The sequence below is a fragment of the Scomber japonicus genome, chromosome 11 (assembly GCF_027409825.1).
Source record: "Scomber japonicus isolate fScoJap1 chromosome 11, fScoJap1.pri, whole genome shotgun sequence".
Lineage (NCBI taxonomy): Eukaryota > Metazoa > Chordata > Actinopteri > Scombriformes > Scombridae > Scomber > Scomber japonicus.
In genome coordinates, this window is record NC_070588.1 from 1,893,926 (window position 1) to 1,908,276 (window position 14,351).

General features: G+C 40.0%; 1 protein-coding gene across 1 annotated transcript; it reads left to right on the plus strand.

The window, feature by feature from the left end:
• The first annotated feature begins 312 nt into the window (after positions 1-312).
• On the plus strand, positions 313-14,084 carry LOC128368293 (uncharacterized). The gene is made up of 16 exons (XM_053329083.1): positions 313-367; positions 3,827-3,915; positions 4,879-5,106; positions 5,670-5,769; positions 6,004-6,127; positions 6,841-7,087; positions 7,964-8,120; positions 8,810-8,897; positions 9,024-9,086; positions 9,781-9,980; positions 10,093-10,224; positions 10,429-10,626; positions 10,739-10,877; positions 12,020-12,265; positions 13,527-13,686; positions 13,992-14,084. Exons 1-16 carry the CDS (start codon positions 313-315, stop codon positions 14,082-14,084), a joined length of 2,319 nt encoding a protein of 772 aa, XP_053185058.1.
• The last annotated feature ends 267 nt before the right edge of the window (positions 14,085-14,351 follow it).

Here is a 14,351-nt window from a genome sequence, read left to right on the forward strand (position 1 = left end):
CTCTGAAAGCAGTAACCAGTAAAAAGGATCAAGCTCCCACTCTAATCCACTATTTATTATATGTATTTCTTTTTGTCATGCTTCAGCTGTATCTCAGTTGTATTTACTGTATCTATTTTTAATAAATGTCCTGTTTGGACATACAGAGACAGACTGAATGATTGCTGTGCTGTGTATTTATGTCATGTGTGATGGAAATGGGATCTTTTCCCACTGTGACACTCACTCTGAAATAAAGTCAACTCAACTGATGTCAGAGATATGTGACTGTGTGTCCTCCAGCTCTCTGTCAGCTGATTGATCTCCTTCAGGATGGTCCTCTTCCTCCTGCTGCTGGTCTCCCTGGCTACAGTCAGCCATGTGTCAGGTAAGAACACACATGACTTATACTGTGTATTCATTCTGTGTAGGGGAGAACGGGCTTGGTTGTCACATTCATCAGATCTCGGGCCCTAGAGGGCGCTGTTAAAACGTTTCGGGACGGAAAGTTTCAGAATTTAGTTGAGATGTTACTTCAGAGATCATTTCTGGAGTAAACTGCTTGACACTGAGGTGAGAGGACCTTTAGTGGTTTTCATGTGAAAATGTAAATATCAACTCTTCAGTGTTTCTCTTCTCTTACACAATGAGTTTATAATAAAACATCATTGTCATTAAAAGTATGAAGAGAGAGCGATAGTTAGGGAGGATTTTTTCTTAGCTACACCAAAACGTGGTTTTTAACTTTGCTGGTAGAGAAAAATCCCAGTTGGGAAGCTTGTCACATTGTCTTCGGGGTTGGTTGTCACATGTTGATAGTTACATTTATAATGTGATATATCTAGTTCTTTCTTTCTTTTAAGAGAACAAAATGAGCAGGAACTTTGTCAGGAAGACAAACAAGGGTCAGACTCCTTCAGATGTGAAGTTCAGAGCAGTCAGAGAGGTGAAAATGAACAATATTAATGGAATGATTGTTCCTGTTTATGTTCTCTTGGTGCAGGAGATTGTTAGCTTGTTGTATTTCAATGAAACTAAACATTTTAAATATTTGTCTAAGACTCTATACATATTTTATTTTCCCCATTAAAATAACACAGGGACAACTAACGTCATAGTAGGGTTGGTTGTCACAAGGCCCATATCTTTATAACAGAATCAGCTGAAGGAGAGTCAGACCTCTCTATTCCTACCTGACACTTTAGACTTTCATTACTAATTAAAAGGGAATTTATTGACTTTATGGTTCATGAGGAATTCAAAGGAAAGTAAAAAGTTCTCCCCTACTGCTCAGTATTCATGTGTTTCTATTATTTATTAATTATTTGTCTTTATATTTATTTATATTATATTTAACAACCCAGAATATTATTGGGATGTGTTTTGAACACTGGAAATTATGAATTAGGCTAAATGTTTCAGGGAAAATGGAAATTACGTGTCTTGTATCAAACTCGACGATCAGGGATTTTCAGCCTCACGTGTGTCGAGGGTTGCAAAGGGGCGGAACATTTCGGAGGCATTTCCAGGAAGTTTCCAGAAATTTCCTTATAAGCTGGGGAATTAACGTATTAACTGTATCACCTGTATATAAACATAAATATAAACATTTGGTTTGATTATAAGCAGACATGCAAACTAAGACAGCAAGTCAGTCTGGAATGCATTTACAGATTTAACTCTTGTGCCTCACTAACTACAGTTTTGGCTTTTTTATTTTTATTTTCTTGATCATTTTATTTGAATCAATCACATATAATAGGTCTATAATACATTCTTTGAATCAATCACATATAATAGGTCTATAATACATTCTTTGAATCAGTCACATATAATAGGTCTATAATACATTCTTTGAATCAATCACATATAATAGGTCTATAATACATTCTTTGAATCAATCACATATAATAGGTCTATAATACATTCTTTGAATCAATCACATATAATAGGTCTATAATACATTCTTTGAATCAGTCACATATAATAGGTCTATAATACATCCTTTGAATCAATCACATATAATAGGTCTATAATACATCCTTTGAATCAATCACATATAATAGGTCTATAATGAATCCTCAGGGACAGAAATGTCCCATTAAACCCATTATAACTACATTTTTGACCCTTCTGCCAAAAAATGACTCTTTGATACATTCCTGTGTTCTGGGCTGTCATTTTAGAGCCAGGGCTTCATGGTGTTAGCATACCCTAACCCTAACCCACAGCAGACCCTAACCCTAACCCACAGCAGACCCTAACCCTAACCCACAGCAGACCCTAACCCTAACCCACAGCAGACCCTAACCCACAGCAGACCCTAACCCTAACCCACAGCATACCCTAACCCTAATCCACAGCAGACCCTAACCCTACCCCACAGCACACCCTAACCCTAACCCACAGCAGACCCTAACTCACAGCAGACCCTAACCGTAACCCACAGCAGACCCTAACCCTAACACACAGCAGACCCTAACCCTAACCCACAGCAGACCCTAACCCTAACCCACAGCAGACCCTAACCCTAACCCACAGCAGCATTATGTCTAAATCTCTCTCTCACACACGCACACACACACACACACACACACACACACACACACACACACACACAGGTTGTCTTCAAATTTTTGAGTTTGAAGGTGTGTGTGTGTGTGTGTGTGTGTGAGAGAGAGAGAGAGAGAGAGAGAGAGAGCGATAAAGACAGACTTGCAAGTCAATATAAAGTATTTATTTGTACCCCCCCCCCCCGCCCACCACCCGCAATAATCACTTTGCATTTAGTATATAGAAAATAATTCTTTCTTTTTTTCATTTTATTTATATTTATTTAATATTTGATATTCATTATCAGGACTGATGATTGTTTAAAAAAATAATTAATTGAACGTAGAAAATAATGAATAATATTTCATTGATGTTTTTTACGCTGACATTTTTGTCCCTAATGAACTCAAAGCAACCTTTTTAAGTGAGGCGTAAGGGTTCATCAATTCTTTCATTGAACAACAAAAACATGAATGTAGAGTAAAATCAATGTGTGCATGCATTACACTGGATTTACATTAAATCTGGTTAATTTAACCAAGATTAAGCTACAAGATGTTATTTTCTAACATTTAAGTTCCCTGTTATAGTCTAACAACCCTACGTGTGACTGAATAGAAATGATGATAAATAATGTTAAAATACAAATGTGTTAAAATGTGTTTCTTGATGACTTTCATTCACCTATAATTCAAGTTAACTGATATAACTATAAATATAGTTAATTTATAGTTATAAATAACAGATCACATGAAGACACATTCTGAATAAATGTAGAAAGTTCTTTATGCTTCTTTTGTTGATCAGACCGATAACTAACACAGGTTTTTAACTAGACGGTGAATCAGAAAATAAAAAAATATGGGAGTGATGAATTTGAATTGAATCTGTAATCTGCCTGTCCAGTTATGTTGTGATGGATCGGAACAACTTTGGATTCCAGTGAGGGTCGAGAAGCGAGGAAAGACCAAATAAGAAAGTTGAGATGTACAACATGAGTTTAGGGTCAGCAGACCTGACTGATATCAGATGATCTGACACTCTGAGGAGCAACAGGAAGAATGATTTGAACTGAGGCAGGAAGGTCATTGTCCAGCTGACTTGTTACTGAACTTTGAGTCAGCTTGTTTGTGATTATGGATCTAAAATGTTGATCTGTGAGTCTACATGGCTGCTGAGGCTCCTCAGAGCTCTTTGTTCTTTAACATTAATCTATGCAGTTTTTACCTGTGGTCCAACCTGCTGACTGACTTCAGTTCACTAACTGACTCTCATCATGTCTCCATTTCAACAGGACAAGAAACTTATTTTACATCCAGCACTGAAATAGACATCAAAACGTGTCCCGCAACCTTCTTTGGAAAAGTTTACCAGAAGTTGTATGTAAGTAAGATGAATCTTCCTGTTTGAGCAGCTGTAAGTCTTTGTCCTTGCTGATCCTTTGTGTCTGGAACAATGCTTCACTTTTACTCTCAAACAAACGTACTTTGGATAAGTTCAGCTGTGTGTGCTCTGAGTGGAGACTGGTTGCTGGATGCTTTCTGTGTTCCTATGTCTGCATGTATTCTTGAATGTGTTTTTTAAAATGTTCTCAATCTCTTTTTCTTTGCGTGTCGATGTCTTGTGTTAAAAAAGGCATGATATAAATAAAGTTTTACTTCTTTACTTACTGCTTGCAGCCTGCAGATATGTGACAAACATTGCTTTTAATGAGATAGTTCAGCAGAATGTTCTCTGTAGTAAAGTTTGTAGTAAACATTATTCATCAGCAGCTGTTAGGTTTTTATAACTCTTCTCAGTAGAGTTACAATGCAGAGCTTTACACAGCAGTTTTCTAATACTATCATTATTATGTGAAGCACAATGTTTTATTTCTTTCTTTTTTCACATAATGTTCTTAAATGTTTGAGGTGTGTGAAGTTGGTTTAGAGAACAGAGACAGTGACTCTATATCACTGCTCACGATGGAAAATATGCTGACACAACGTAAATCACTTTAATATGCTTTAATACACTTTAATATGCTTTAATATGATTTAATACGCTTTAATATGCTTTAATATGCTTTAATACACTTTAATATGTTTTAATATGCTTTAATATGCTTTAATACACTTTAATATACTTTAATACGCTTTAATATGCTTTAATACGTTTTAATATGCTTTAATACGCTACGAGTAGGTTACGTTCACACAGTCAGTTACCATGGTAACTGAAACAGGACCCTCACTAGAATAGTTTCAGCTCAACAACACAAACATCCAGAGAGAGAAAGAAGAACAGAACACATTCACCTTCACCAGCGTTACTCATTTATTTGTTGTGTATCTCTGATGTTAACAGGTCGACTTCACCGGAAACAAAGTCTCAGTTTGTTTCAAAGGCAAACGCGACACAAGTGACAACGACTGTTTTCTGGTGGATCAAGTTGCAGGAGTCAACAGGGGTAGCTGGAAGATTTCAAATATTGCCAAATCTCCAGGATCAGTTATTCATAAAGCACTGCCAAAACTCACAGGGACAGCACCATGCTACTCATACATTCGATTCTACAAGGACTCTGCTTACTATGTGAGCATTGTTCAGCTTCATCATCGTCCATCTGAATATCTCTGATATCAAATCAATAAAGTCTTTTCTAAAAGATTTAGGATTTTATTTATTAATTATATCTGTTTCTCCTTTTCATGTTTACAGCTTTACTTTGCCTTCAGAACATTTGGTGACCAAGGAGTTGTTAATAATTATATGAATAAATTATATCCACTCGCTAAAATGGTACTATACACACACACACACACACACACACACACACACACATACACACACACACACACACACGCTCATACACACATATACATACACACACACACACACACATACAAACACACACACACACACACTCACACAAACACACAAACAAACAAACACACACACACACACACACACACACATACAAACAAACACACACACTCAAACAAACACACTCACACATACACACACGCACGCACACACACACGCTTCATGTGTTGTGCCTCTGTCCTGTCAGTGTGGTGTAACCTCTGTGCTGTCAGTGTGGTGTAACCTCTGTGCTGTCAGTGTGGTGTAACCTCTGTGCTGTTGCTCCTCTGCAGAACGTTGAAGTTCAGGTTGGTGGTAAGAAAGTGACGACGTGGGAGAATAAGGAGAAAGGCAAGGATAACTTCAAGGACGCGAGCGCCTGCAGACACTCAGGTTAGCAGAGAAATGATTATTAAAGGACCAGTTCACTCAAATCACAAAGTAGCTGAACTGACGATTTAAACAGGCTTTCAGGGACCATCAGGGATCCTCAGGGGTCCTCAGGGGTCCTCAGGGGTCCTCAGGGGTCCTCGGGGACCCTCAGAGACCCTCAGGGACCCTTTGAGGCTGAATGATGATATTTGAAAGTTTACATGTGATTCAGCGATCGGTGTGTTTGTGTTTCAGGTGCTGTTGTTCTACCAGAGAAGAAAGGATGTGGCTCAGATGGCTCCTCTGTAACGTGCAGTGCCTCAGCAGTGTCCAAAACTACTCCTTGTGGCTCTGGGAAGAAATGCGAGGGCGAGGGCCTGTAAATATATTTGATTTATATTTCTAAGAGAATGCAGTTTTCTGTTCTGTCATCATTTTGTTCTGTGTCATTCAGCTGTGATTTTAGACCCTTTTTAGGGTTCAAGTACCCTAAATTTGATCTCAGCACCCCTAAAAATAAATAAATGATCATTGTGATTTTTTAATGGTTTTATTAACAGCTTTAATGTACTTTGGATAGTTCTGTCATTAACATTGTGTTTCCCTCAGGGTTTGTTAACTATCTCAGGGTCCTCTCTGTACAAACCTGTCATTGTTTATTCTGAACCATCATTATTATTAATATTATCATTATCATTATTATTATTAGTAGTAGTAGTAGTATTATCATTATTATTATTATTATTATTATTAATATTATTATTAGTAGTAGTAGTAGTAGTAGTAGTATTAGTAGTATTATTATACACTGTAGTGGAACACTCTACTATGTATGAATACTTGTTGTAATTTACGTTATGCAGTGAAATGAGTAGTTTAGCAGGGGTCCCTCTAAAGGTCTGATCCTAGAATGGCCCCTGGTGTCATTGCTCAGAGTCAGTGAGCAGTCTCATACATCAGCAACATCTTTCCATGTCACTGTTAGTTCATCACTTTGCTTTGATGTTACTTCCTGGAGAGTTTCCACTTCCTCAGTCATTTCCAGATGTTTCCTCTTGCTGATGATGCTACTTGCCCCCCCACCTCTGTCAGGTGTGTGACGCCGCCTCCGAAACCTGCCGTGTGCACCGTGACCGGCTCCACTGTCATCGATGTCGAGGGTAAGGCTGCCTCCATCCCGGATCGCTGTGCGTACACTCTGATGTCAGAAACAGGCGTCAAGCTGCAGGCCGTCTTCAAGGACCGCCATCGTACAGATGTTAGCTTTTTGGATCATGTGATCCTGCATCTGGATGGGCCAGATGTTAAGATTCACCTGGAACAAGGTGGGAGGGTTACGGTGAGTTACCTTCAGCCACAGGTTCACTTCCTGCTGTTGAAATTGTTCTATTTTTGTGCTGCCATGTTCCAAATGTGCCAAAAGCAATCATCAGTTCATGTTTCCTGTTTAGTCTGAATCCCTCAAACCAAAACAAGTTGATAAAGGAGGCATCCCCAACATATCATTGATTTCATTTCCTTCCAGTGTAACACCATGGTATATACACACACTGAGTTCATTTCCTCCCAGTGTAACACCATGGTATACACACACTGAGTTCATTTCCTCCCAGTGTAACACCATGGTATATACACACTGAGTTCATTTCCTCCCAGTGTAACACCATGGTATACACACACTGAGTTCATTTCCTCCCAGTGTAACACCATGGTATACACACACTGAGTTCATTTCCTCCCAGTGTAACACCATGGTATATACACACTGAGTTCATTTCCTCCCAGTGTAACACCATGGTATATACACACTGTGTTAATGTTCTGAGGTCATCATGTCTTCACTGTGCTCCAGTTTCCTGCTCACAGCCGTAGTACATTTGAACCTTTACATACTGTTCATATTCTGACCCTTCACAGTTTCCTCTCATTAGTCTCTATACCAAACTTCTGAACCACAAATCTATTTTTTATTCATAAATACGTCATCAGTCATTGATAAACACATGATGAAGCTTACAGAAAGACTGCATACTTTAGGTTTTACACTATTTGTTAAAAACATTCACAAGTAGACTATATTATTATCATAATTATAATTATAATAATTATTATTAAAAGTTCCAAACTGGAAACAGTGGAGCACAGAAGCAGAAGATGACTGAAGCATTGAGTGAGTTAGTCATGTGTGATCATGTGTTCCTCTGCTGTGATGCAGCTGAAGGACAAAGAGCTGACCCTCAGCAGCACACCTGCGACGCATCACGATGTGGAGCTCACTAAGGACCAAACTGGGGTCACCGCCAAGCTGTTGAAGTCCAAACAAGGCACCTCTGTCTTCTTTGATGGCTACACCGCACAGATCTACACGAAAGGTAGAGACAAACACGTCCTACATGGATGAAAGAGGGCGGCTCAGTGTGAGAATAATAAACAACTATCATACAAATGTCATTTTTCAAACTGAGGTCTTCCGTTGCTTTACGCTGCTGATGCTGATTAATGAACAACACATCATTTGACTGTATGTTGCAGTAAACACATTCAGCATGGCACCAACTTACACTACCTATGTTGTACACGCTGCTGGTGGTTGGGGGGGGGGGGGGGGGGTAAGGCTGTGATCAGCTGATTGTAGTGAAAAAAGAAGACAGCACAGATATATTGCAGTATGAATCAGTCTCTCCAACAAATATTTTGAGTTCTTAATGAAAACGTGTTCTTGACAGAGGGAATAAAAGCAGCTCTCAAAGATCTCCAAAGAAGAGTGGAAACAGTAAATCTGGAATGAGCCTAAACTTAGAAATGACATGAACATAAAAACAGAATCTGACATTATAGTTAACAGTCTGAGGTGTTCATGTGTTTCTTGTCATTTGTTGAGGATGAATTTCATTTAGTTGGATCGGCCCATGTACAGCACACTACTGACTTCATTATCTGAAAAATTCACTGAAAGGATCCTGATTTGTTTCAGTTGCATTTTAAGACATGTTTGTTTTGTTGTGCTGCTAATGTTAGCATATCTGTCATCTGACTCATATTCTCTCCTCAAACTGTCCAGTACCAAGTGGAACCACCATGCCGGGTCTATGTGGCAAGTCCAGTCGGACTCTGAGTGAAGTGAAGGTTGCTGACTTAAGCTCTAAGAGGTAAGACCTGGTCACTGACTGCTGCCTCATCACTGGGCTGCATGTATACTAGTAGTGCTGGTGTGTTTATATGAAGGACTGAGGCCTGGGAAACACTGCTGACTTCTGCTGTTTGTCTCCCCCTAGCTGTGACAAAGTGACCAAGGAGACTGATGGCAATAAGTTTGAATGCACGGAGATGACTAAACGGTGAGCAGAGACACACCTGAACTGATACAGTGCTAAGACTTTCATTATCAACGTCCACATGAATATTAAAGTCACCTACTATAATTACTTTATCAGTACTGAGGACTAAGTTTGATGGAAACTCTGAGAAGTCAGATATAAATTGGGCGTATGGGCCAGGAGATGGTACACTATAACAAATAAAAGTGGCTGTAAAGTTTTCCAGGTTGGGTGAGAAGGACTAATAAAACTTTCACATGAGTTAAAATGAAGCTTCTGTTTAGGGTTGATTATTAGGCCGGTGTCTCGAGGGATGACTGGGAGGAGTGGATTCATTTAGACTCACATATGCTTCATGACACAGCCAAGTTTCAGTCAGACAGAATAAATGAATATGATAATCTGATATTAGATCATTTATTAATGTAGGTTTAGATTATAGTCCACATTTCATTCTCCTATTTTGTTGTACTATTGCAGTGGAGGTATTCATTTCTTTCTTGATCTGTGAGGCAAAGAACAGGGGTGCAGCTTGAAGCTAAACACACCTGAACACACATTAAAGTCTCCTCTTTATTTGGGGAACAGAGTTTTCTCTGTCCTGTGATTAGACTATCAGCCAATAGCAGAGCAGCTTTATGACAAACATGTGTTAATTATCACTAACCTTATTTTTGTGTCTGACTGGACTTGATCTTTCTGTCTCCCATGACAGGTGTGATCTCCTGAAGAATGCTCCCTTCGACTCCTGCCACAGCTCCATCAAGCCTGATCCCTACATCAAAGCCTGCAGCGACACTCTGTGCAAATACCCGGCGGTGGACGGTCTCAAGTGTCAGTTCCTGCAGGCCTACGTCAAAGCCTGCAGCCTGCTCAACAAGAAAGTGGACAACTGGAGGACATCGACCAGCTGCTGTAAGACTGTCCTTCACTGTCATTTACATGGAGTCAGTATGTGAACAGCTGTTATTCCTGTTTATCTCACTGACTGACTCTAGTAAGTATTGATCTGTGTTTGATCTTTCAGCCTCGGACAAGGCCTTCTGTCAGGACACGTTCTGCAGTGCTCATGAGTTCTGTGCTGAGGATGCCAGCGGTGGAACCAGCTGCCTCTGTCGGCCCAGTTTTGCCTCCAAATACAGAACGGCAAAAACTTTTGGTAAGAAGCTTGAACAGGGAGGCCTGTCTCACATGTGAAATGACACAATATGGCATTAAATCTAACAGTTTATACCATGTTGAGATTAGAGACACTTTTACACATTGGATCAATTATGAATCAAAAACGTATTGATTAGTAAAGTATGAATCTTAGTGCTACACATATGTGTGTTTCATTGACCTCGTCTGTCCTGCTGTTCAGGCGAGCCGACCGTCTGCGATAAAAACTCTGCCTCAGTCAGTCTGGCTCGTTGTCTCATGGAGGAAAAGAACGTCGACTACTCTGTCTTACACCTCAAGGACAAGACCTGCACAGGCCAGTTGGACGAAAAGACCCACATGGTGACCTTCGACTTCAAGAGCGACACCTGTGACACAGAGCTCACGGTGGGTATCTCTTCTCTAATAACGGACTCTCAGTCAGATCACTTCTGCCTCTCAGAACTTGTGTTAGTGATCCATGTGTGGTTTCCGCAGTAACACTATCTGTATCCCTTTGACCCTGCAGTCCGACTTTAAGTTCAAGAACTACATCCTTGCTCAGGACAGCTCTGGCTCCAAGATCACTCGCCATGATGAAGTGAAAATCGAACTCTCCTGCTACTACGACCAAACGAAAGAGGAAACCATGTCCTTCAAAATCAAATCCAGGTGAGTGTTCAACAGGTTTGATCCTGAATCACCAGCTGACAATAACAGTTAATTATTGATTCTCACATTTTAATGAATGACTCATCATTTATAAGTTGGACAGAGAAGTAAAAACGAGTGCAGATCCTGACCGGTCGTGTGTGTGCTGGTTGAAACAGAATTCTTTTATTTCAAATGTCTGATTGAAATGTGCACAAAGCAGAATTAGAAGTGAATTTGTGCTGAAACAGGATCTATGCATCAGTGATACTCATTGTTTAAAGAAAAGGTCAGAACCAGTCACAAGCAGACAAGCATGCCTGAAAAAGCCTTAAATGATCCATAATATACACTCACAGCCCTGACTCTGAACTATCTGAACTGAAACTCAGAGATTTCCCACATTTGAAAGACGAGTCGTTTCAAGAAACTTAAAGTTGCAATAAATGTAAAATAGAGGAAGTTTTACAGAAATACTATGATTAAATAATGATCTAATTCAATTATTATAAATGTGAATAAAATAAATTACGGACAACATAAAACATGCATATTTACAATCATGTTTTATATATAGGATATTAGTAGCGTTTAAACAAAAAAAAAGAATCAATACCAAATGAGTAGCTTGTATGGAAGTATGGATCCTGCAGTATGGATCCGCCCACCCCGAACACACAGAGGTAGTGAGACTTCATTCACTGCTCAGGTCGCCATGACTCCACTACATCTTCACACAGCAAACACTTGCTGACGTCTAGTCGGGCTGAATGTCGTATTTTGGACCTTTTTAAATGGAGTTATGAAATGCTGAATCATGAATGTTTGGGATCAAATTCAACAGTTTTCCATTTTAACATGACTTGATCCATTCACTCATGTTCATATGGATAGTTTAAGTGACTCACAACTGTAAAATAAAGATTCATGTTTGCTGCTGAATGTAAAAAGTGCTGCAACTGAATTTAAGATGTGCAGGTTGAGTTTTACTCGACTGGACTTGTTGGAGGCTTTATCTGAAGTGTGTTTACTTTAGTTTATTAGGATTCTCATTAACTGCAGTTACACAACACATAATGCATAACAATACATAACATTACTATATTATGTGTGTGTGTGTGTGTGTGTGTGTGTGTGTGTGTGTGTGTGTGTGTGTGGTGCAGCTCTGTGACCCAGACGATTGTATCTGGGGCTTGGACATACACTCTGACCATGAATGCCTTCACCGACGCCAGCCGCACACAAGCTGTGTCATCCAGCACCGAAATCCTGCTGGACCAGACCGTCTGGGTGGAGCTGAAGACGGCCGGGCTGGATGACACACTGGTCGCCGTGGTGACCGACTCCTGCTGGGCGACCAACGACAAATCACCCACTGCGAAGCTGACATACGACCTGATCAAGAACGGGTGAGAGACACAGAGGTGGAAGCCAGTGTGCTGCTTTGGCATTTCTCAGTCAGTTCTAAATGAAGAAGAAGCAGGGACTCTTTAAGAAATCTGCTTTTTGATTCCACTTAATGAGCCCTGAAAGCAAAGTCTGGTCCTACTACATTTCCCTCCACTCTGATGATGACCTAACAGACATCACAGTGTAGTGGCCACAGCCAGTGTTGACACATCAGGCAAAGTCTAATCAAACGCTCTCTATGCCAGTGCTCGTCAACATGTTGCATGTTTTCAGGAAGTAACAGTTGTTAAAAAGGCTAAAGGCCTTTTCAGACAGGAAGTGATTGACGCTCCTAATTCATTCATTTTCAATGAGAAGCGAGTGGGCACAATCCTGTCAAACTGTCACTGTTGAGCTCATCTCACAGATGCACCTTCCTGCTGCCTGAGCTGAATTGTCTAGAGTGGTTTTCTACGGGACACACAGTTTAAACCCACTGATGAGACTGATCCTTGTTATCTGTGACTTCCCTGAGATATGTGACTGATGTAGTTATTGGGACATAAACACTTTACAGTTACTGGTAAACATGAGCAAGCTCACTAACTGAACTCATTTTAAAGTTAGTAGTTAATGTGATCTTATTTAGTTATTTATAAGATAGATTTGAATATGTTGCTATAGCCTACAAAGAAAATACAGTTGTACCAGCAGGGATGCAGTAATGCACACAGAAGCTGTTTCCATGGTTACCATGCACAGAGCACCTGGTGTCTACCTGCTTGACTGTGTGTCCATTCTCATGAAAAGCTCAGTGAGACCCTGCAGATCCAACAGTGTACACAGGCAGACTGTCACATCTGAAAAGCCTTTAGGCTCCAGGAAAGTGTTGCTGCCTCATAATAAAGTGTCGTGTTTGTTTTACATAAAGCTGGATGAAGAAACACTGAAGAAGACTCAATTATATGTATTGAGTTTTTCAGAGATCTTAATAAGCTTTTATCTTCCAAACTCTCCTTCACATGTGTTTACTTCTATTCATGAGTAGATGAGTATATGTAGGTCCAAGTGTGTTTGTATATGTGAATGTCTTTGGTTATGTGTCAAATCTATAACCTTTTTAAATTATGCTTTTAATGTGCAAACATTGAATAATATGAACCAGTATGGATAAGCAGTGAGTTCAGACTGAGTCACAGACCAGATGTTCAGGGACATCTGTGATTCTTTGGATGCTGATGCAGCTCCTGATGTTTGGTGTGTTTTCTTGGTTCTGAGCAGCTGTCCCGACTCTGACAAGACGGTGAAAGTGGAGAGCAACGGAAAGGGAACATCCAACTACTTCTCCTTCAACATGTTCCAGTTCTCTGGGAAGTCTGGTGACGTCTACCTGCACTGCAAACTCAACCTGTGTGTGAAGAAGGGCAACACCTGCGCCAAGGTACGCCCGCTTCCCAAATCCTCCCACAGACACATGCAGAACAGCTGCAGTCTGAACACACGCCAACTAATACATGTTCTCATGATGGGTCGATCACATTTCAGATGATTAGTACTGTTTGATTTCTATGGTCACATATCCCAGTAGCTACATTTTAATTGTATCCAGCTAAAGTATTTGTATTTTCATGAATATTTCCTATATGTAATATATATGTTTTCTGTATGAAGCTTCAGACCACTAATATTATTGCAAAACGGAAATCTAAATCTTCATCTGTGTCTTTGTCTTGAACTTTGTCTCAGAGCTGCGGTGGCAGTAAGAGAAGACGCAGATCTGCCAGGAACAGATATGTGGATGAAAACCCAGCCTTCATCACCATGGCCTGGTCTAATTAGGTAAAAGCTAACTTTTAAAATGCTGATTCATGTCATTGCACTGCAGTTTGGGATACATGACATCATACAGCTGGAACCGCTAACTAATGCTAGTTTGTTTCTGTTGTCTTCTCAGGTTGTTTCCATGGTAACTCGGACGGACCTACAGGCTTCGACCTTCGGCGTGATTACAGATTTTTGCTTTATCCTCCTGAAAAGATTTGCTCAGTTGTTGTTGCTGTGATAACCAAACACTGCTGATCCCTCTCCAGCTCTGATTGAGTCCAG

Excerpts from the sequence above, each read along its gene's own strand:
- LOC128368293 (XM_053329083.1), top strand. The coding sequence starts at position 313 with ATGGTCCTCTTCCTCCTGCTGCTGGTCTCCCTGGCTACAGTCAGCCAT. Across the intron at positions 10,878-12,019 it reads TCCTTCAAAATCAAATCCAG|CTCTGTGACCCAGACGATTG; the intron begins GTGAGTGTTCAA and ends TGTGTGGTGCAG. Across the intron at positions 13,687-13,991 it reads AGGGCAACACCTGCGCCAAG|AGCTGCGGTGGCAGTAAGAG; the intron begins GTACGCCCGCTT and ends ACTTTGTCTCAG.